Source organism: Lathyrus oleraceus, chromosome 5 (assembly GCF_024323335.1).
Source record: "Lathyrus oleraceus cultivar Zhongwan6 chromosome 5, CAAS_Psat_ZW6_1.0, whole genome shotgun sequence".
In the NCBI taxonomy this organism is placed as follows: Eukaryota; Viridiplantae; Streptophyta; class Magnoliopsida; order Fabales; family Fabaceae; genus Lathyrus; species Lathyrus oleraceus.
The window spans coordinates 164,553,993-164,575,292 of NC_066583.1; the positions used below are offsets into that span (position 1 = coordinate 164,553,993).

Consider the following 21,300-nt stretch of genomic DNA (forward strand, 5'->3'; position numbering starts at 1 on the left):
ACATTTGTTTGTTCATTTTATTTTATGTATTATTTTAATTCAAAAAAAATACCAAAAATATCTTTGACCTTTCTTGACTTCTAATCTTCATTTTACTTCTGTTTACCATTGATTGATGTTGATTCCATTCATGTTTGATCAATGTGTTTTGGTTATGTCTCTTGAATTTCAACTTTGTATATTCAATTTCCATCTCCATCTTCTTCTTTTTCTTTTGACCAATGAGTTAATGATTTGTGGTTAGCCTTGACATATGAGAGGCTTAACCTTCTTTGATCCAAATCAAATTCATCTTGATCAAAGATCAAGTGAATTGCTTTGTGTCCAAGATAGGTTGCTTCTTGGTCAAGCAAAAAACCTAACAATCCATACAAGGTCATTCTTTTTTTCTTTTGGCATGGCAAGTTGTAGGAGCTTGGCTTACTAGTCATGGTCTCTAACTTGTGTTTATTTGCCTATAGTTTTATTGACCGGCCTCAGATAGGTGTGACTACTACATTAGTCCACTTACGATTGCTTAACATAGCGCTAAATTACCTTATGACACACTAACACTAACTACTAATTACTAACTTTTAATTCAAGCATTTAATTCTTGCAATTTACTTTAATGCAATTTAATTTCTTGCTCATGTATCCATATTGTCTTTGCTCTTTACTCACTTGAGCTCATGTTTATGTTTATACCATTTGCCTTTTGCTCACTTGAGCACATTATTGTGTATATATTATTGCCTTGTGTTTGTTTTGTTTTGTTTGTGTGAACCAATGCAAAAGGAGAAAGGACTTAGAATTAGGACCTTACCTATGCTAAATGGAGTTTCAAGAGCAACTAGGCCTCATGCCTTTAGAATGCTAAATATGTTGAAGAGCAACTAAGCCTCATACCTTTAGAATGCTTAATCTTGAAGTTGAATTGAAAGGACCCCTAATCTAAACTCTCTCTTTGTCTATTCTTTCTATTGCATTGTGGAACTTGTTGATTTTTTTATTCTTGTGTGTTAGGGATCCCAAACTTGAGCTAATTAGAAGGATCATTGTCATGAGCATCCAAGATAAGAGAGACAAATCCAAATTGGAAGATCCTAGGAGCTTGATTGAACATTTGCTTGATTGCTTGAAGTTAATTGCTTATTGCTTGCTAAGCCCAAAGGAAAGGAGCAACTTGGATCATCTTTATGATCTCAAGAAGGGAACTCCAAGTGGTTTTATTTCTCTTCTCTCATCTTTGCATGTTTAGGACCTAGCCCTTCTCTTCTTCTCTCCACTTCTAATTGGTAAATCCAACTCACTCAAATTTCTTTTTGTGGTTCCAATGACCACTTTTACCAAAGCTTTTCATAAACATTAGCTAGTAGGTTTGAGTTATCATAGTGGTTGATGTAAACCTCACCTTATCCTTAGTGATTGGACTATAAGTCTTCCATACTTATTATAGGGTGGATCCCTCACTAGTATGTTGAAGCTCTCCTCACATGGTGGATTGTGGCTTAGGTTGAGTTTTCTCCCTTTAATAACAAAATACCTTAAGGCTTTTGACCAATCAATTCACCAACTTCTTTTGAGATTTTTACCCCGAACTATGAGGTTTTGATCCTACCTTTATGATGGTACGTAGGCAATGGGTTTATCCATTCAAACAACAAAATTGTAAATAATCTGTATATTCTTTTCTCATCTCCCCAATCATGTTTTCACAAATATTTTTCACAAATACCAACCTACCATACAACATTTTCAAAAAAGGCTCCCTTAGAGTACTAAGGATGTTTTGGGTGCTTAAAACCTTCCCATTGCATAACCAACTCCCTTACCCAGATCTCTGACATTTTTATTGGTTTTTGATTTAATAAAACTTCTCGATTTTTGTTCGCTTTCTAACCTTTCCTTTGGATAAATAGAAGTGCGGTGGCGACTCGAATTGTATTCTTACTTTTGATTTAGTCCATAAATCTAAAGGTAACGAATACCCCGCTACAATAAGCTAAAAACTTCATATGCTCAAGCATTAAAGCAAGAGACTTTTGAATCTATAACAAACTATTTAAGATATTTGGGTAATAACTTACACTTGATATACAATCAGATGTGTAAATAAAATATAGCCTAGAAAGACTCTAAGACTTAAGAACTTTTAAAAATATTCATAATGTTAAGATGTTCTAAGTCTTGTAAATTTGACAGAGTAGCTTCTCTTGAATGTCAATGAATAGAGTCTTGTGGTATGGTGTATTATTGTGTTATAATCTTATTCTTATGTCTGTAGCTCCTTATATAGAGAAGAGAGAAAAGAGACGCAAACTTTCACTAAAAGATTGGTTAACCTTTGTACTTGATTAGACAAATCAAGCAAACATCTTTATGCAAGAGGAATGATTTGTTGAGGCTCAAGCATCAAAGAAGATATTCTTCCTTAATTCTTCACGTAATCAAAAAGGTTATGAATCTGTCAAAGTTGCCTTGGTAGAAGAGATTCTACTTCATAGGCTGACTTTCTGATGACAATTTGTCATTACATGATTGTTACGAGTATTTGTGATGAATTAAATGAAATATTAAGTTAAAGATGAGAAAAATATGAAGAAGTATGAAGAAAATGAAAAAGTCTAAGAAAAAGAGCAAAGCTAAGAAATTGGGAAGAAATTGTCAAGAAATGAGCAATTTTCAGCATAATTTACATCTTGATGTCTGTCTAGTAAATTGATCATTATGGAGTTTCGTAACTCATTTTGACGCGGTTTTTTTGTGCAAAATGAATCTAACATTCTAGAATAAACAAGTGTGTGATAGAAATTATCGTGCGTGCGATGCAACATGTTAAAATCATGTGCATAATGGAAAAGTATTATGCGCGTGATTGACTGTTTTTGGGGCTTTTCTGGTGCATTTTGAATGCTATAAAATGGGAATTTTTATGCTTTCTCAAGGGTTCTGAACTTTACCCAAAAAGGGACGAACTTCTATACCAAAAGTGACGATTTACAACACTAGAAGGCATAACAATTCTTCAAGGGATCTTATAGGCAATTCTTCTTTACTGTTTTTGGTATTATAATCTAAATTATGAGTAGCTAATTCTCTATAAGTTAGGTTGTGTTTGATGAACATTTTTCTATATTATTGGGACATATGTTTATTTGACTTTGTATGAATATTTTGATCTATAATTCTATTCAATTGCTTCTTGTTTGTAATACTTTTTATGTGAGATTCTCTTTTAATCTAGTTTTGGGCACATAGGGAATACTGACCATTAGTATATGTGTTGAACTTAAGGCAATTGTTGTACTTACGCATGTTGAATAGGAATAGGAGACCTCGAGTAGTTGCTAGTGAATTAATTCTATGTTAAATCGCCTATCCTGCTCACACTAGTGTACTATGGATAGGAAACTCCGAGTAGTGAATAGTGAGCTATATCGCAAGGGATTGGTTATAACGGTTGTGTTAATTCGTCGTGGGATTATATTGATAAGATTATTCATGTAAGGCATCAAACATCAATAATAGATAAATAAGGGATTTTATATACAATCTAACCACTTTCTTATTATTGTCTGATCACTTATTTTATTTTCATATTACAAACTCTCCCCCCCCCCCCAATTTACTATTTTCTACGCATTGCACAAATTTTGTCTTGTTAAAAAGCATTCCCTGTGGATTCAGTCTTATATATTACTATAACATTATCGGTACACTTGTTGAGAAGTCATTAAGTTTTTGGCGTCGTTGCCAGAATGTTGATATTTCAACAAGGCGGCGCTTGTGCACTGTTTAGTTTTTAATTTTTTTTCAATTGTAAATATTTTTATTTGTAAATATTTTAGTTTTGTTTGTTCTTCATTTTCCTTTTCTTTTTTCTTTTTAGTTATATTCTTGTTTAATTTTTTTATCGAGTGCAGTACTACTAAGGTATTTTTCTTTTTGTTTGGATGCAAGGTCTAGACAATCATGCAAGAGGAAATGGTTTCTACTTTAGCAACATTCATAGCTTATACAAAGGAACGTGGAGCAGAAACTCTAATTGAAAAGCTTGCGGGAAATTATTCAGAGTCAGAATCTTACATCAACACTAATCATTCATGGGAAGAGGATTCATCATCTCAACTTGAAGAAACCCTGACTCAGTTTATAAAGATGACTCAACTCAATTTCGAGAAAATCAACAACCATCAAGAAACCGTGTAAAGTAACATGTAAACATTCTTCAAGAATTTAGAGATGCAACTTGATCAAGTATCTAGCCAATTAGAATTAAAACTAAGATCTAGTGGGTATTACTATGAAAATGTATTAGATAGTCTTAGAGATGCGGAATTTGAAAGAGAAGTCAAATAGGAAAGTGAGGTATTAGATGAAGGAGGAGTTGAAGAAACATTGACTCAACTCATAAAGATTACTCAAATCAATTTCCAGAAAATTAATAGGAAGAAAGAAACCTTGCAAAGGGACATGGAAGCATCCTTTGAGAACTTAACTATGCAACTTGGTCTAGTATCTAGCCAATTAGCATTAAAATTGAGCTCTAGTGGGGAGTTCGATGGGAAAGTTTTAGATATTCCCGAAGATAAGGAAATTGAAAGAGAATTCCAACAGGAATGTGAGGTCGTCGATGAAGGAAGAATTGAAAAAAAGAAAGAAGAAGAAAAGTGCACACCATTTGATAAAGAAATAGAAGCAAGAATAAAAGAAGTGAATGTGAAAATTATATGTGGGAAAAGAACAAGAATGTAATATGAAGATTATATAGTTTTGGATGAAGCTCCAAATGCAATAATTTATTTAAATGTAGATGTCTAACTACAAGATCTTCAACAAAAGAATAGTCCTACACCTAGAAACAAGGCTAATAAAATAGGAGAAATAGATGAAGTATTAGATAAGATTTATGTCTTGTTCGATACTATCAAACTAAAGAAAATATGGAAGAAAAACCTTCAATTCTTGAAAGTGATGGAATTCCTACCAAACAAAAGGAAGAAGAATGATGATTTGTTTTTCATGTCATATATGTCGCCCTAACACAAAAATTAAAAGGCCAAGTTTAGGACCTTAAAGAAGTTCATAATGGGAGACAACCCAGTAGATAAGTTTTTATTTCATTTGCAAAATTTAAAATTCAGTTTATTTTAATTAATTGTTTTTGTTTTGTAGCATGTCACATTTAGGAGCAGTAGGACAAATGGTTGAGAAAGGGATTAAAAGAAGAAAAAGAGACTAAAAAATCTCTCTAATCCTTTTATTTTTTCCCCCAATCTATTTGCACTTTCTAGTGTTGTTGCTGTTGTTTCAGGGAATGGGTCCAAAGTGAAGTCACTCCTCTCGAGCATCATCATCAATCAGATAAGGGCAGAGTGGACCAAACAAAACCAACACTTGAACAACACCATGCAAGACGTGCAAGACTTTTTCTGCTCCAATGACATGTTAATATGGAGTTTTCAGAATTTGTATTAACTTTTGCGATTGCCTTTTAAGTCCGACAAGTCAATATCTAAAGTCAATCTAGAGTATTAGCTACAACACTTAGTTCCCCTTTGCACCAATAAATATATGTTTTTCTTTAATAAACAAGTTTGTTGCTGTTGTTTCTTTCAGATTTACAAAATTGTAATTTTAGCAGTGAACAGATGAACCATAAACATCATCAAAACAAAGGTGATCATTAGGAAAGTTCCTTGCGGATTATGATTTGAGGAAGAAAGGAACAACCAACTACCTTACACTCAATCTCTAGATACCTCAACTAGTAAGGTTCGAGCCAAATATTCCATTCTTTACTTTTCCTTATTATGAGAGTATTTGTATAATTGTTATTTTCTAGAATCTTCACTATTTATGATTTAATCTATTAGTTTGATAAATACACACTGAGGCATTTGTTTATGGTAAAGTCCGAGCCTTTTCAAAATAACTCGTATATCATGTTTATATCCTTTGCTAACCACTTTGAGTCTAAGCCCTTTCTTTCAGTGACATAGCCACAATAATTAGTCAATTGACTTGAAAGATTAAATATTTCCACCCTCTCTTGGGGTTAGGTAGAAAATTTAGTTCATTGGTCATATGCAAAAGAATAAGTTTTGGGTTGCTCTTGGAAGTGAGCAAAGTTTAGGTTTAGGGTTTGTGTACTAGAGATTTTGGTCAAAAATTCAAAAATAAAAAAGAGAAAAATCAAGAAGTCCAAGCAACTTCTTCAAAAAAATGAGTAAAACAATGTTTAAGACCATAAAATGTTAATCTCTAGTACCAAAGCAATTAATCAAGAGTTGATATGAAAAGGAGTATGATAAAATAAGGAAAACTAGGTACTAAACTCCAAAGGTTTAAGCCTATTATCCCAAATTACCCTACCCTGACATAAGCCTCATTTCAACCTTCAAAGACCTCCCAAAGTTTGTGTTTAGATGAATTTGATTGATTTTATAAGAAATTTTACAAACTTAGGTAAAATGATTTTGTACGTTGATTGTGTGATTACCTTGTCAATTCGAGTGAAAAATTAGGGAGCTGAGAGACAAGTTGAGTACTTGTTGTGTTGGAAGAATTTTTCCAAATTTACTCGATTGAAGTCGGGAACTGGAATTATAATCAGGTAACACAGTTGGTGATGTTCATTAGTTATTATTGTAATTAGTTTTTCTATTTGAAATATGTAGTTGCATGCGAGTTACTTGAGGACAAGCAACAAATTAAGTTTGGGGTTGTGATGACAGTTTGTCATTACATGATTTTTATGAGTATTTGCGATGAATTCAATGAAATATCAAGTTAAAGATGAGCTAAATATGACTAAGTATGAAGAAAATGAAGAAGCTGAAGAAACAGAGCAAAGCCAAGAAATCAGGAAGAAATTATGAAGAAACGAGCAATTTTCAGTATAACTTACATCTTGACGTATGTCTCGTAAAATGATCATATCTGGAGTTTCGTAACTCGTTTTGAAGCAGGATTTTTTGAAAAGTGAAGCTAAGAGAAATATCTATATTCTGGAGTAATCAAGCGTGCGATGGAAAGTATCGCGCGTGCGATGCAGCATGTTCAAATCATATGCATGATGGAAAAGTATCACGCGCATAATTGGTCGTTTTCTAACGAGTTTTGATTGCTTTAAAATGGGACTTTTGGTAATTTTTCAAGGGTTCTAAACTTTAATCGAAAAAGGATGAATTTCTACACCAAAAGTGGTTATTTACAACACCAGAAGGCATATTTTGAGAGCATTGGAAGCAATTGAAGGCCAATTCTTCAAGGGATCTCATATGCAATTCTTCTTAATGTTTTTTGTTATTGTAATCTGAATTATGAGTAGCTAATTCTCTCTAGGTTAGGTTGTGTGTTGATGAACCTGTTTCTATATTATTGGGACATATGTTGATTTAACTTTGCATGAATACTTTGATATATGATTCTATTCAATTGCTTCTTGTTCGTAATGCTTTTTATGTGAGATACTCTTTTAATATGATTTTGGGCACATAGGAAATACTGACCATTAGTCTATATGTTGGACCTAGGGAAATTGTTGTACTTATGTTGAACGAATAGGAATAACAGACCTCGAGTAATGGCTAGTGAGTTAACACTCTATTGCATCACATAATCCTGCTTACGCTAGTGTACTAGGGATATGAAACTCCAAGTAGTGATTAGTGAGTTATATCTGAAGGGATTGGTTATAGCGATTTTGTTAATTCTCATGGGACTATAATGATAAGATTATTCATGTAAGGCATTGAACATTAACAATAGAGAAATATGTGATTCTATACACAACCTGACCGCTTTCTTATTATTTTCTGATCACTTGTTTTATTTTTGCATTACAAACTCGAAAACCCCTCATTTACTATTTTCTACACAATGCACAAATTTGTCTTGTTAAAATGTAGTCCATGTCGATTTCAATCTTATTTATTACTGCGACATTATCGGTACACTTGCCGAGAAGTCATCACTTTCCTTCAGACTTCACTCTTAAAAGACTAATTGTCATACCCCGATTTTGACCCTGAATTTTTTTATTTTGTTTGGCACTTGGCCTAAAGTTCATTTGCATACATTCATTCCCAAATCCATATTTTTGTTTCACATTGGTCATTGTATAGGTTTTTTGATCATGGTGCTTTTGATTATAAAATGGATTTTAATATCTTGACTCTTTTTTATTTTAATTTGATTTTAATTTCAAATTAAGTTTAATTCCAATTGTCAATTTAATCTTAATTATTTATTTTTACTAATGATTAAAACTCTAATCGATTTTTATTTCCTTTTAAATGTTAGAGTTGATATCCAAGTAATTTTAAATGAATTATAGATTAATTGGTTTTTAATTTGGTTTTTGTTGATTTGTTATTAGTAATTAAATTGATATTCAAACTAATATTGGATTATCCCTAAAAATCCACATCCATTTTTATAATCAAAATCCAAAATCCAAAATCCATTTTCCATCCATGGTGCATTTCAAATCAAATAATACATACATACATTTCATAACATTTAGCTTCCAAACATATCCAATTTCATACATACATTTTCATGACCAATTACATTTAATTACCATTGCATATCCATTTCCATATCCTACAACTAACTTCTATATTACAACCAATTCCCAAATTTCACCAAAAAAAATCACAACAAAATTCCATAATAGTTCAACTTGATATGATAGCCAAACTCCTAGCTCATTAGCAATAATCCCAAGATAGGAAGATTCCGAGCATCCATGAGCGGACGGTGTGTCTCCAAATGTGATCACAGTCCAAACTCTTTGACCAATACCTTTCCACAAAACCAACGGTTCAGAACTGTTATGACTTGTTTTCTGCAACAAATAACAAACTGCCTGCACAATGTTAACCACAACGGTATCAGTAACAAGCAAGCAATTCTTCAACAGAGAGCTTTAGGTAGAGAATTTGGTTTAGTGGTTGATCTGACAAATACTACTCGGTTACTATCCATTATCAGATTGGACAAAGGAAGGGATTGGCCATGTCAAGATAAGATGCAAGGGAAGAGATTCTGTACCTGATGATGAATCTGTACAAAAGCTTTGCAATGAGGTTCTGAACTTTTGCTCCCAGAGGCCAAACACAAAGAAATGTATACTCGTACACTGCATTCACAATCATATTACACAGGGATAAATGAGAAAGAATAAGAAAAACGAAAACATAAAGTTGATTTCAAGATAATAACCATTGAATTTGATGGCAAACGCATTAAGTTGCAAACCTGGGATACAGCTGGCCAAGAGAGATTCAGAACTATTACTACAGCTTATTACCGTGGAGCCATGGATATCTTGCTGGTTTATGATGTTACTGATAAAGCATCTTTCAATAATATTAGGAATTGGATTCGCAATATTGAACAACATGCTTCTGACAATGTAAACAAGATACTTGTGGGAAACAAGGCTGATATGGATGAAAGTAAAAGGGTCGTACCTACCTCCAAAGGTCAAGCTCTTGCTGATGAGTATGGTATCAAGTTCTTCGAAACCAGTGCAAAAACAAACATGAACGTGGAGGAGGTTTTCTTTCCAATAGCAAGAGACATCAAGCAAAGGCTTGCAGACACAGATTCAGGATCCGAACCACCGGCAGCCTTTCCAAATGCAACAATAGGATTGCAATGCGCCCCTTGACACCTCAACAGAAGAGAAGATGGTAGCAATTTCATTAGATGATCCAAAAGCTTCACTTGTGAACAACGTTGATGAGGTTAAGAAGCACTCTCCAATTTTCTCCAATTCGAAAATACTCAAACAGAAATTCCAATACATGTTGAGCTTAACCAAACAACTCACAAAACAATCTCAACTGAATCCACAACAGAGATCAAAGAGAAAAGTCCTAATGGAGTTTCCTTGATACTGATTGTGAAGGCCAAATAGCACATTATGAAGGATCTCCACACAACCATCATTGTCCAGATAGGAATGTTACTAACTCTTGTCTTGTAAACCAATCTCTTCATCCATCCACGAATCAGGAGAGTGGGGTGTTATCTGGAGTGTCTGAACTGATAACTGCTGAAAATCACGAAGCTGCAGGTGGAGAACTTGGAATGTCGAAAGACTTGAATAAATCAACATGCACTCGCCCTACAGTCGTTTCTGAAAATGGATTTCACACATGTGAACAGGAGAATATTGAGATTGGCAGCTCTAAATCAAGTAATGTTGAATCTGATAAACATGAGAATACTAAATATCAATACATGTTCAAGTAAGGACAGTGGTGCAGATGAATCTGAGGTTGTTTGCCTTTGCCAATGTTGCCCTCATTGTCTCAGAAGCCTCTATCATTTGATGCGCAAGATACTTGTTCGCGTATGGGGATCAAACAGAAGCCATTGGACAATAGAAGATGTCCATGATGCTGTTTCTACATTATCCGTGGATCTTATTTCAGCAGTTAGAAAATCTTACATGACAGAAGAAAAAGCTTTCACTGATTTATCCAATAACAAAACATCTGTTGAATATGCAAACCTGCAAACCACAAACACATCCAAGACCTGCATGACGAAAATGTAACGGTCATTGAACGAAGAAGTTTTGCTCCAAATTTCACTGCAGTAAACAATATAATTACCAAATTGTAGAAATCCAGAAATTTCCCAATTTGGGATTAAGACAAAAGCCAGAAGGAAAAGCATATGTTCAGATTACCTTTCCGAGTCCAATGATCAAAGAAGGCACTCCAATTCTGAGCATCCAAAAGCATTTCTGAAAACTTTCTCCATGGGACCATTGAGCATCAAACCGAAACCCTAACCTGAAGCATAAAAGGAGACGAAAAAATTGAGAGGGGGGCGACGATAAAAACCCTAAAACCGGCCAAGCAAAAAACGAACCTTTTGGAAGCGAAGCTTTGATTTTGTTGACTGCAGGAGGAACCTAGCGGAGAGAAAAGGATTAAGCTCACTGTCACTACCAAAGGTGAGCCGTCCTATTCGTTTCTCTACCGGAATTTTTTTTGTGTGTTTAGGTTGAGAGAGGGAAACGAGAGAAGAGCGATGGGTGAGTGAGGTTAGCAATAAGAGCGATTGAAAAGAGAACCTGAGAGGTTGAAAATATGAGTGAGATTGGGAGAAGAGGATTCGAGAGCTAGAGGACGAAGTCTGTTTTTCTTTTCTTTTTTTTCAATTTTCTTTCCAATTAGATAGAATATTTATTAAAAAAAACTATTAAACCCATTTAATTTTCCTAGGTATTTAGTTAATGTTTGTTTATACTTTCAATTTATTTCCCCCTTTCCAATATACATTCCCCATCGACAACCCAACAGCCAAGTGGCTGGGTTTAATTAGGGTAGTCCACTAGTTTTTTATTTCTTTTTAATTTGCCTTAGTTTATATATTTAAGTCAGTATTAAAATATCAGTTAGTTAGTGAGTGGTCTGGTGGAGGGGAGTGGCTTCTAGATCTTTAGTGTAGTGGGTTCGATACTTGTATATAGCATTTTTTAGCATTTCATTCTTTTAGTATTTCATTTTTTTTAGTATTTCATTTTCTTTTAGCTTTTATTTTTTTAGCATTTTATTGTCTTTTAGCGTTTTGTTTCTTTTAATAATCTTTTTTATGTCCATGCTTCTTTATTAAATCCATCATGCATGCAAAACCATTTTAAAACTATAAAAATCATTTCTTTTCTCGATTTAATATCGAGCCCCTTTTTCACACCCTTGTAAGTCGATTGCTTTTTTAAGCATCGCCGTCAACCTCACATAGCTTACTCTTGGGCTTTCTTACAATGAGCCGGTTCTCTTGCACTTACACTCATGCATTATTTGTTGTTTGGGCCCGATTTAATTATTTCATGATTTTGAATCCCCATTTGACAAAATGTACTCCACTCCCCCGATGTGTAATAATCTTGTACTATTTTATTTCTTTATTGCTTGGTTGTTTAGTTAATACTAACACAAGAATAAAATCAACAATTTCAAAAAATACAAAAAATATGACTCGATCCAACGTCGGGTATTTTCTCAATAAACGAATCAACTCATTGCTCCATCCTATTCCATCCCATCTTTTTCAAACTTTCATCAAATGCTTGATTCAACGTCAAGCCATTTTCAGAATAAAAACTCAAAAAAATATTAATTCATAGTCAAGACTTTTTCAATAAAGATGGAAATGGAACGTGGTGTATACCACGCACTCCTGAGACTAGGATTCGAGATGTATATCTCGCCAATCCTAGCTCTCGCCATCATCCAAGTTTATCCACTTTGGTTTTCTCTCAAACACTCATTCAAATTTCTCTTAAACGTCCATCAACGCTTGATCTAGGGTCAAGTCATTTTCACAACAAAACTCAAAACACCTAATTCTTACTTAAACACTCTTTCAATAAAGGTGGAAATGGAACATGGTGTATACCATGCACTCCTGAGGTTAAGATTCGAGACGTATGTCTCGCCAATCTTAACTCTCGCCATCGCCTAAAATTGTCAACGCGGTTTCGTCAAACCCTTTCTCAATCAAATTCCAAAATACTTAATTCTTATCTTAAACTCTTTCAATAAAGATGGAAATGGAACATGGTGTATACCATGCACTCCTGAGGCTAGGATTCGAGATGTATATCTCGCTCATCCAAGTTCTCGCCATCACTCAAAATACGTCAACCAATCAAACTCTTTTCTCGCCGCCGTGCGATTAATCAAAAACCTTTTTCATAAACGAAAGGTATCTTGTCTTAAGTGATACAAAACAATGTTTCGGCCACGATTGTTGAGTAGAGATAAATGACGCTTTTCCGAATGTAGATTTATAAATTCGTTCGATGTGTGGTATGCGTCCACTCCTCATCTGTTTTGGGTAAAACAATGTTTTCGTCGATTAATACAGTATAGCCTTCGCTAAAATCGACCAACAAACAAACATTTTTCTACCCAGAACTACGTAAGCCTTGATTTCTCTTTTGAGATACGTAGGAGCAGGATTTTTAAATCTTGTCAGGCCCACTAATAAAAAACTTAGGTTTAGTCCTTCGTCAAAAATCCAAAAACATTTCTCCTCTCTTTTATTCTTTCTTTCCCACCTAATAATTCGAAAAGCCTAACATTTCAAACTAACATTAACGCACACAACTGACCTAATGGTTCCCGTTGAGTACAACGGACGTGAGGGGTGCTAATACCTTCCCCTTGCGTAATCGATTCCCGAACCCTGATATTGGTTGCGATGACCATATCTTATCCTTTCTTTTGTCCTGGGTTTTATCGATATTTCCCCTTTCCTTTTTTAGGAATAAATAAAGTTCGGTGGCGACTCTGTTCAGTCCATCATTGCGAGCGTGCGATCGCGCTTCGCTTTGAAGTCGTATCCCCATTTTTTTCGAGGTGCGACAGATGGCGACTCTGCTGGGGACAGGAACAACCCTAAGTGAGTCAAGCCTAGTTAGGACGTCTGTGTGCTTTTGTTTGTTTAATTGTGTGGCTTTTCCCTTTATTTATTGCTTTTTAATATCTTTATTGTTATATTGATATTTGTTGTATATTAGTTTCACCGTGTTGGGTACTTGGATCTTGATTGCAAACCATGTGGGAAAGACTCTACACCCGAGTCTAGAGTGAAAAAACATAAGATAGGACGATGGTTGAGTAGTACAGACTCCCGAGGTGTATACTTCGTAAGAGTCGGTACGAGAACCTCACTTAGAGTAGATCCTTTTGCGAATATTATCGCCCGAGGTGTATACCTCGTAAGCTTCGATGTTTCAAAGGGGTCCATGACTCTAAGGACCTTTTAGAACATTAAACCTTTGGCCAACTAGAAATGATGGTTGCGTAGTATGGGTTCCCGAGGTGGATACCTCGTAAGGATCGATACGAGAACCTCGCTCAGAATAGATTCTCCAGATGGAGTTGATGACCGGAAAGTATTTTCTGTAAGCGTCAAACAGTCTTTTGAATCCATGACTCTGAGTATCCTGTCTAGAACCCAGTCGATGGTTGCGTAGTACGGACTCGCGAGGTGTATACTTCGTAAGAGTCGGTACGAGAACCTCACCCAGAATAGATTCCCTCGATGGAGTTGACGACCGGGAAGTATTTCCCGTAAGCGTCAAACATTCTTGTGAATCAATGACTCTGGGGATCCTTTGTAACAAAAGCCCTAGATCATACCCGGTGAGAACCCCATTTTGGAAAACAATCAGATTCATCAGTACCTCATACTTTTGAACCCGTGTATGAAAAAACAAATGTGCATGGCTTGCATTGCATTCATTCGCATTCCATTGCATTTGCATCTCATCATAACGCATGTCATTTTCCAGACAAAATACCAAAAAAACTCATCCATCCTTTGTCCATGATAAGCAAAGTGATTCCTGACACGCGTTTAGAACAAAGAACCATGTCTCAGGAGATGATGGACGAGCTAAGAAATAGCCAAGAAGCACTGAAGGAGGAACTTAATCTTTTGAAGAGCCAAATGAGATGGGTCTTGGAAACCCTGCAAGTCTTGTTGAGAAAAGAGGGTCACCCAATATACGTTGCTGCAACAAAGAGAGCTACTACGCCACATCCATCTGGTGTTACCCCAAGTCAAGGGAAATTCTATGTGGCAACTCCTCATTTACCAGTATATGGACCTCCCTCAAGACGTCATCATCAACATCCTCTGGCTATTGCTCCTCAAAGTGACCCAAGCCAGGTTCAGAACAAAAATCAGAATCAGAACAAGAGGAACAAGGATCACAATGACTCGATTCCGGTGCCATATAGCAAGCTCTACCCGCAATTGATCCAAAATGCTTTGGTGACACCTCGAGCTCTCACGCCTGTGTCACCATACCTGCCATGGTACAATCCAAATGCAACATGTGAATTCCATAAAGGGGCATTGGGACATGACCTAGATTCTTGCTTTGTGCTAAAAGCCTTGGTATGAGGACTGATTAATAAAAAGAGCTTAGTTTTTGAAGAAGATCACCCGAAGATCAAGTGCGAATACCATACTGGAACAATGGGGCACTCCATCGAGGAATGCAAGAGTTTTAAGCTCAAGCTGCAAGGATTGATTAACATAGGGTCACCAACACTCAAGGAGGAAGGCTCAAGTACATATACCTTGATTTCTGGGCCAGGTAATGAGAAAGGGAAAGGACCCTTGAAAACCCTCAAGGTTTTGTTCCACAAGGAAGATGTCAGGGATGTGGCTAATGAGCTATCATTGTTTCCTGGTAAGAGCATTGAGATACCGCCTTGGATTTCCAATGTCACGACCCATACCAATGAAAGAAAAGGAGAAGTGAGTAGTGGATTCAAGAAGGTTGCGTTCAACGATGAGATTGAAGGAAAAGAATTTGAAGATCATCATGCCAATGTCAAAAAGCTTGTTGATCCTAACCTTCAAGCTTGAAGAAGTCATTCCCCAAAGCTGACAATCATTTGGCTGTTTCAGCATTTCTTTTGTAGTTTCCTTGCATGTTGACTGTTAATTGCTTTTAAGCATTGTTGTTTTCTTTGAATTTGTAAGATTAATGAAATGTTTATGCATCTTTTGAATTAATCCATTCGTATTCACTCGTTTTTCATTTATGTTAAAAAACAAAAACAAAAATACTGCTCTCATTCACTTTTGTTTATCAAACCGTTGTGTTAACAAAGATTGGAAGGAGGATGATGAAAACGAAACACCTGAAATTGTTGTGGTATGCTTTTGAGTAAACCTTGTCGATGATGTAAGGCATTGTTTCAAATCCCCAAACACTGAAGTGATAAGGAGTTAATCCCTAGTCAACCACTTTGAGCCTAGAAGTTGGTGTTTATTTCAGATCTAAAAACCCTTAATCTTAACCTGGGGCAGGGTAGTTGTGTTCAGATAGTTTGATCATGCATTCGATCTTTCAAAAAATCGTCCATATGAACACCCTCCAATTAGGTTCAACCACATGTTATCCTTCGCGCACATGTTGAAGTGTCGAAGAAGTTAAGAAAAGCTAAAATTAGTGTTGGTTGATCCTTATCCACCAACAATGTGGCAGTCGACACCTTAAAAAAAATAGAAAAAAGCCCGCTAAGTCAAATACCACAAAATGACTTAGGCAAAAATTAGGGATACAGTAAATCAATCAAAAGAGGTCATTAAATCCTTTAAAAAAATAAAATAAGGGGACTGCCATTTCAAGAAAATTCGTCTTGAATCCCCATCACACCTTCGAACCCTCTTGGAAGTCGAATGCGTGTGTCGAATTAACTGAACGTAGGAACTGGAAATCATCAAGAAGAAGGGGTGGGTAAAAACAAATTTTGAGCCTTATATCCTTTTGTTTCAAGAAACCGCGAACCAGACCACGTTACAACCCTTAAAAGACCTAATTGAGGCAGGGTTTATTTTGAAAGCATACTATAACAAGTTTGTGTTAACTTGACTCCAAACGATTTTTGTAAATCATTTGATGGCACCACCTTGCATACTGTGAATGACTCGATCACCATTGTGTTCTTATCAACGACTCGTTCACTGTATTTCACCCGTTCATATCAATAAATTTTGATTTCAAATTTTTGCATAAGCATTGAATTAAAATTACCATTTTTGAATGAACAATCTTATTTGCGAGTCAACACTCAGCATCAAAGAAATTCAATACACAGTTGAGGAACTTGATGGAGTGAAAGAAGTCTATTCGGGGGCAAATCACTTTGAGCATCAGTTAATTCGAGCTAATCACCCTAAGGGTCATCTAGCCAAGAGTAATCTGCTTCAAGAATCAGACCGGGGCAAGCCACCTCAGAGCTCAGTAAGTCCAATCACTCCATGGTTCAGTTAGCCAAGAGTAATTTGCTTCAAGACTTAGACTGGGGCAAGCCACCTCAGAGCTCAATGAGTCCAACTATCCAAAGGAAAGTCAACCAAGAGTCTGCCATTCCAACATTTGGTTAGTCAAGTTCAGACCACTGCAAGTTTCAAACACTTGGGGCAAGCCATCTTGAGGTAGTCTCATGGCAAGTTGTTTCCAAACTCACTTTCAAGATGAACATTTTCAAAGTCCCAACAGATTGGGGCAAGATGAGCCACAGAGGGGCAGACCCCCTTCATGCTTTCAAATTGCTCAAACAAATTCTGCCATACGTCAACAACTATTGAGTTTAAGACGAGTGCCCGAAAATTATGCTAGCACGATTCATTAATCCTCCAAAGGGATCCCATTGGCTAAGGTGTGGCCATCAAGCTTGATAGAATGCTCCTTTGACAACATCTATCATAAAGTATTTGGTTGAGTTCTCGGTGTTGAGGAATCATGAGCTTCCATAAAAAGCCTTTACAAACTCCCAGTCTGCCCAGTGTCAACGTTCTCATAATCATGATCATTCATATATCATGCATAAGAGGAAATTCAAATCATGCATAGCCGAAATGTACTTCGTGCTCATTTTGCATTGACCCAGGTCTTGTTGTCGATCCCAGATCCTCTGACCTCTAATTCCAGCTTGTCTTTGGTATCCCTAAACCAACATCCGGTTTTCACGGTCATTTTCAAGTCCAATTGTTGTTGGCAAAATCCGTTAAAGGGTGGTTGTAGTCCATTGCTTGCGGTCAGAGTCCAATTGTTGTCATTCCAGTATCAGGTCATACATGAACCTGTTCCGAAGATTCTTTCTCTGTTTGTTCAATACTATTCGGGTCATGTTTGAACCTGTTGTTGAACCTTTTTATTCCGGGGTCAGGTCGTACTTGAACTTGCTCTGAAGAGTTTTTCCAATTTTTGTTCAATACCTTTCAGGTCATGTATGAACCTATTGTTGAGCCTTTTATTCCGGGGTCAGGTCATACTTGAACCTGCTCTGAAGAGTTTTTCCAATTTTTGATCAATACTATTCAGGTCATGTATGAACCTGTTGTTGAACCTTTTTATTCCGGGGTCCGGTCATACTTGAACCTGCTCTGAAGATTCTTTGTTCAATCCTATTCAGGTCATGTATGAACCTGTTGTTGAACCTTTTTATTCCGGGGTCCGGTCATACTTGAACCTGCTCTGAAGATTTCTTGTTCAATCCTATTCAGGTCATGTATGAACCTGTTGTTGAACCTTTTTATTCCGGGGTCCGGTCATACTTGAACCTGCTCTGAAGATTCTTTGTTCAATCCTATTCAGGTCATGTATGAACCTGTTGTTGAACCTTTTTATTCCGGTGTCAGGTCATACTTGAACCTGCTCTGAAGATTCTTTGTTCAATCCTATTCAGGTCATGTATGAACCTGTTGTTGAACCTTTTTATTCCGGGGTCCGGTCATACTTGAACCTGCTCTGAAGATTCTTTGTTCAATCCTATTCAGGTCATGTATGAACCTGTTGTTGAACCCTTTATTCCAGTGTCAGGTCATACATGAACCTGTTCTGAAGAGTTTTTTCTCCATGATTATTCCCCAGCGTTGTCAGGTCATATGTGAACTGGTTGTAGCATCTTTTCCTTTATTCGGGTTCGGTAAGTCATGTGTGAACTTACTTGTACTCTGAATATTGTTTATCAAATATCACTTTGAATAATCCCCAGTGTGTGTCCGATTCTCCAGCAGGACTGTTTCTCCAGCAAGTTGTTTCTTACCATTTGTCTGTCTCCCTGAGGATCACCAGCGTTCCCCACAGTTTGGTCTGTCTAGTAGCATCTCCTGTTAAGGGTCCACCATATCCCTAGCAGATAAAAAAAAATCAAAAAAAAAAAAAAGAACCATGCATTCATGCATCCATGCATATCATATCATGTCATATCATGTCATATCATATCATATCATATCATATCATATCACATCATGTCATAGGGATTCAGGATCAAAATCCGGGTCTTCTTAGTATTTAACCATCTCCCACTATGATCATATGAAGAGTGTCCTGCTTCATATGATCTAGTAGAAGATACTTAAATAGGGGCAACTGTCATACCCCGATTTTGACCCTGAATTTTTTTATTTTGTTTGGCACTTGGCCTAAAGTTCATTTGCATACATTCATTCCCAAATCCATATTTTTGTTTCACATTGGTCATTGTATAGGTTTTTTGATCATGGTGCTTTTGATTATAAAATGGATTTTAATATCTTGACTCTTTTTTATTTTAATTTGATTTTAATTTCAAATTAAGTTTAATTCCAATTGTCAATTTAATCTTAATTATTTATTTTTACTAATGATTAAAACTCTAATCGATTTTTATTTCCTTTTAAATGTTAGAGTTGATATCCAAGTAATTTTAAATGAATTATAGATTAATTGGTTTTTAATTTGGTTTTTGTTGATTTGTTATTAGTAATTAAATTGATATTCAAACTAATATTGGATTATCCCTAAAAATCCACATCCATTTTTATAATCAAAATCCAAAATCCAAAATCCATTTTCCATCCATGGTGCATTTCAAATCAAATAATACATACATACATTTCATAACATTTAGCTTCCAAACATATCCAATTTCATACATACATTTTCATGACCAATTACATTTAATTACCATTGCATATCCATTTCCATATCCTACAACTAACTTCTATATTACAACCAATTCCCAAATTTCACCAAAAAAAATCACAACAAAATTCCATAATAGTTCAACTTGATATGATAGCCAAACTCCTAGCTCATTAGCAATAATCCCAAGATAGGAAGATTCCGAGCATCCATGAGCGGACGGTGTGTCTCCAAATGTGATCACAGTCCAAACTCTTTGACCAATACCTTTCCACAAAACCAACGGTTCAGAACTGTTATGACTTGTTTTCTGCAACAAATAACAAACTGCCTGCACAATGTTAACCACAACGGTATCAGTAACAAGCAAGCAATTCTTCAACAGAGAGCTTTAGGTAGAGAATTTGGTTTAGTGGTTGATCTGACAAATACTACTCGGTTACTATCCATTATCAGATTGGACAAAGGAAGGGATTGGCCATGTCAAGATAAGATGCAAGGGAAGAGATTCTGTACCTGATGATGAATCTGTACAAAAGCTTTGCAATGAGGTTCTGAACTTTTGCTCCCAGAGGCCAAACACAAAGAAATGTATACTCGTACACTGCATTCACAATCATATTACACAGGGATAAATGAGAAAGAATAAGAAAAACGAAAACATAAAGTTGATTTCAAGATAATAACCATTGAATTTGATGGCAAACGCATTAAGTTGCAAACCTGGGATACAGCTGGCCAAGAGAGATTCAGAACTATTACTACAGCTTATTACCGTGGAGCCATGGATATCTTGCTGGTTTATGATGTTACTGATAAAGCATCTTTCAATAATATTAGGAATTGGATTCGCAATATTGAACAACATGCTTCTGACAATGTAAACAAGATACTTGTGGGAAACAAGGCTGATATGGATGAAAGTAAAAGGGTCGTACCTACCTCCAAAGGTCAAGCTCTTGCTGATGAGTATGGTATCAAGTTCTTCGAAACCAGTGCAAAAACAAACATGAACGTGGAGGAGGTTTTCTTTCCAATAGCAAGAGACATCAAGCAAAGGCTTGCAGACACAGATTCAGGATCCGAACCACCGGCAGCCTTTCCAAATGCAACAATAGGATTGCAATGCGCCCCTTGACACCTCAACAGAAGAGAAGATGGTAGCAATTTCATTAGATGATCCAAAAGCTTCACTTGTGAACAACGTTGATGAGGTTAAGAAGCACTCTCCAATTTTCTCCAATTCGAAAATACTCAAACAGAAATTCCAATACATGTTGAGCTTAACCAAACAACTCACAAAACAATCTCAACTGAATCCACAACAGAGATCAAAGAGAAAAGTCCTAATGGAGTTTCCTTGATACTGATTGTGAAGGCCAAAGAGCACATTATGAAGGATCTCCACACAACCATCATTGTCCAGATAGGAATGTTACTAACTCTTGTCTTGTAAACCAATCTCTTCATCCATCCACGAATCAGGAGAGTGGGGTGTTATCTGGAGTGTCTGAACTGATAACTGCTAAAAATCACGAAGCTGCAGGTGGAGAACTTGGAATGTCGAAAGACTTGAATAAATCAACATGCACTCGCCCTACAGTCGTTTCTGAAAATGGATTTCACACATGTGAACAGGAGAATATTGAGATTGGCAGCTCTAAATCAAGTAATGTTGAATCTGATAAACATGAGAATACTAAATATCAATACCTGTTCAAGTAAGGACAGTGGTGCAGATGAATCTGAGGTTGTTTGCCTTTGCCAATGTTGCCCTCATTGTCTCAGAAGCCTCTATCATTTGATGCGCAAGATACTTGTTCGCGTATGGGGATCAAACAGAAGCC

At 36.0% G+C, this 21,300-nt stretch overlaps 2 protein-coding genes across 2 annotated transcripts; both read left to right on the forward strand.

The window, feature by feature from the left end:
- Window positions 1–3,381: 3,381 nt before the first annotated feature.
- Window positions 3,382–9,664, forward strand: LOC127079442 (uncharacterized). Its single transcript, XM_051019822.1, has 7 exons — window positions 3,382–3,485; window positions 3,906–3,915; window positions 4,420–4,733; window positions 5,297–5,400; window positions 5,602–5,661; window positions 8,983–9,117; window positions 9,195–9,664. Exons 1-7 carry the CDS (start codon window positions 3,382–3,384, stop codon window positions 9,662–9,664), a joined length of 1,197 nt encoding a protein of 398 aa, XP_050875779.1.
- Window positions 9,665–9,683: 19 nt separating this feature from the next.
- LOC127079443 (ras-related protein RABE1c) lies at window positions 9,684–20,591 on the forward strand. The gene is made up of 4 exons (XM_051019823.1): window positions 9,684–9,740; window positions 10,012–10,195; window positions 19,910–20,044; window positions 20,122–20,591. The coding sequence occupies exons 1-4, from the start codon at window positions 9,684–9,686 to the stop codon at window positions 20,589–20,591; spliced, it is 846 nt and encodes a 281-aa protein (XP_050875780.1).
- Window positions 20,592–21,300: the final 709 nt, after the last annotated feature.

What these genes read in the sequence shown, in the direction of transcription:
- LOC127079442 (XM_051019822.1), top strand. Translation starts at nt 3,382, where the DNA reads ATGGATAGGAAACTCCGAGTAGTGAATAGTGAGCTATATCGCAAGGGA. An exon ending in TGAACAACACCATGCAAGAC is followed by an intron (nt 5,401 to 5,601) that starts GTGCAAGACTTT and finishes TGTTTCTTTCAG; the next exon opens with ATTTACAAAATTGTAATTTT. An exon ending in TAAACATCATCAAAACAAAG is followed by an intron (nt 5,662 to 8,982) that starts GTGATCATTAGG and finishes ATCCATTATCAG; the next exon opens with ATTGGACAAAGGAAGGGATT.
- LOC127079443 (XM_051019823.1), top strand. Translation starts at nt 9,684, where the DNA reads ATGGTAGCAATTTCATTAGATGATCCAAAAGCTTCACTTGTGAACAAC. An exon ending in TTGTGAACAACGTTGATGAG is followed by an intron (nt 9,741 to 10,011) that starts GTTAAGAAGCAC and finishes TCCACGAATCAG; the next exon opens with GAGAGTGGGGTGTTATCTGG. An exon ending in GAGGCCAAACACAAAGAAAT is followed by an intron (nt 20,045 to 20,121) that starts GTATACTCGTAC and finishes GAAAACATAAAG; the next exon opens with TTGATTTCAAGATAATAACC.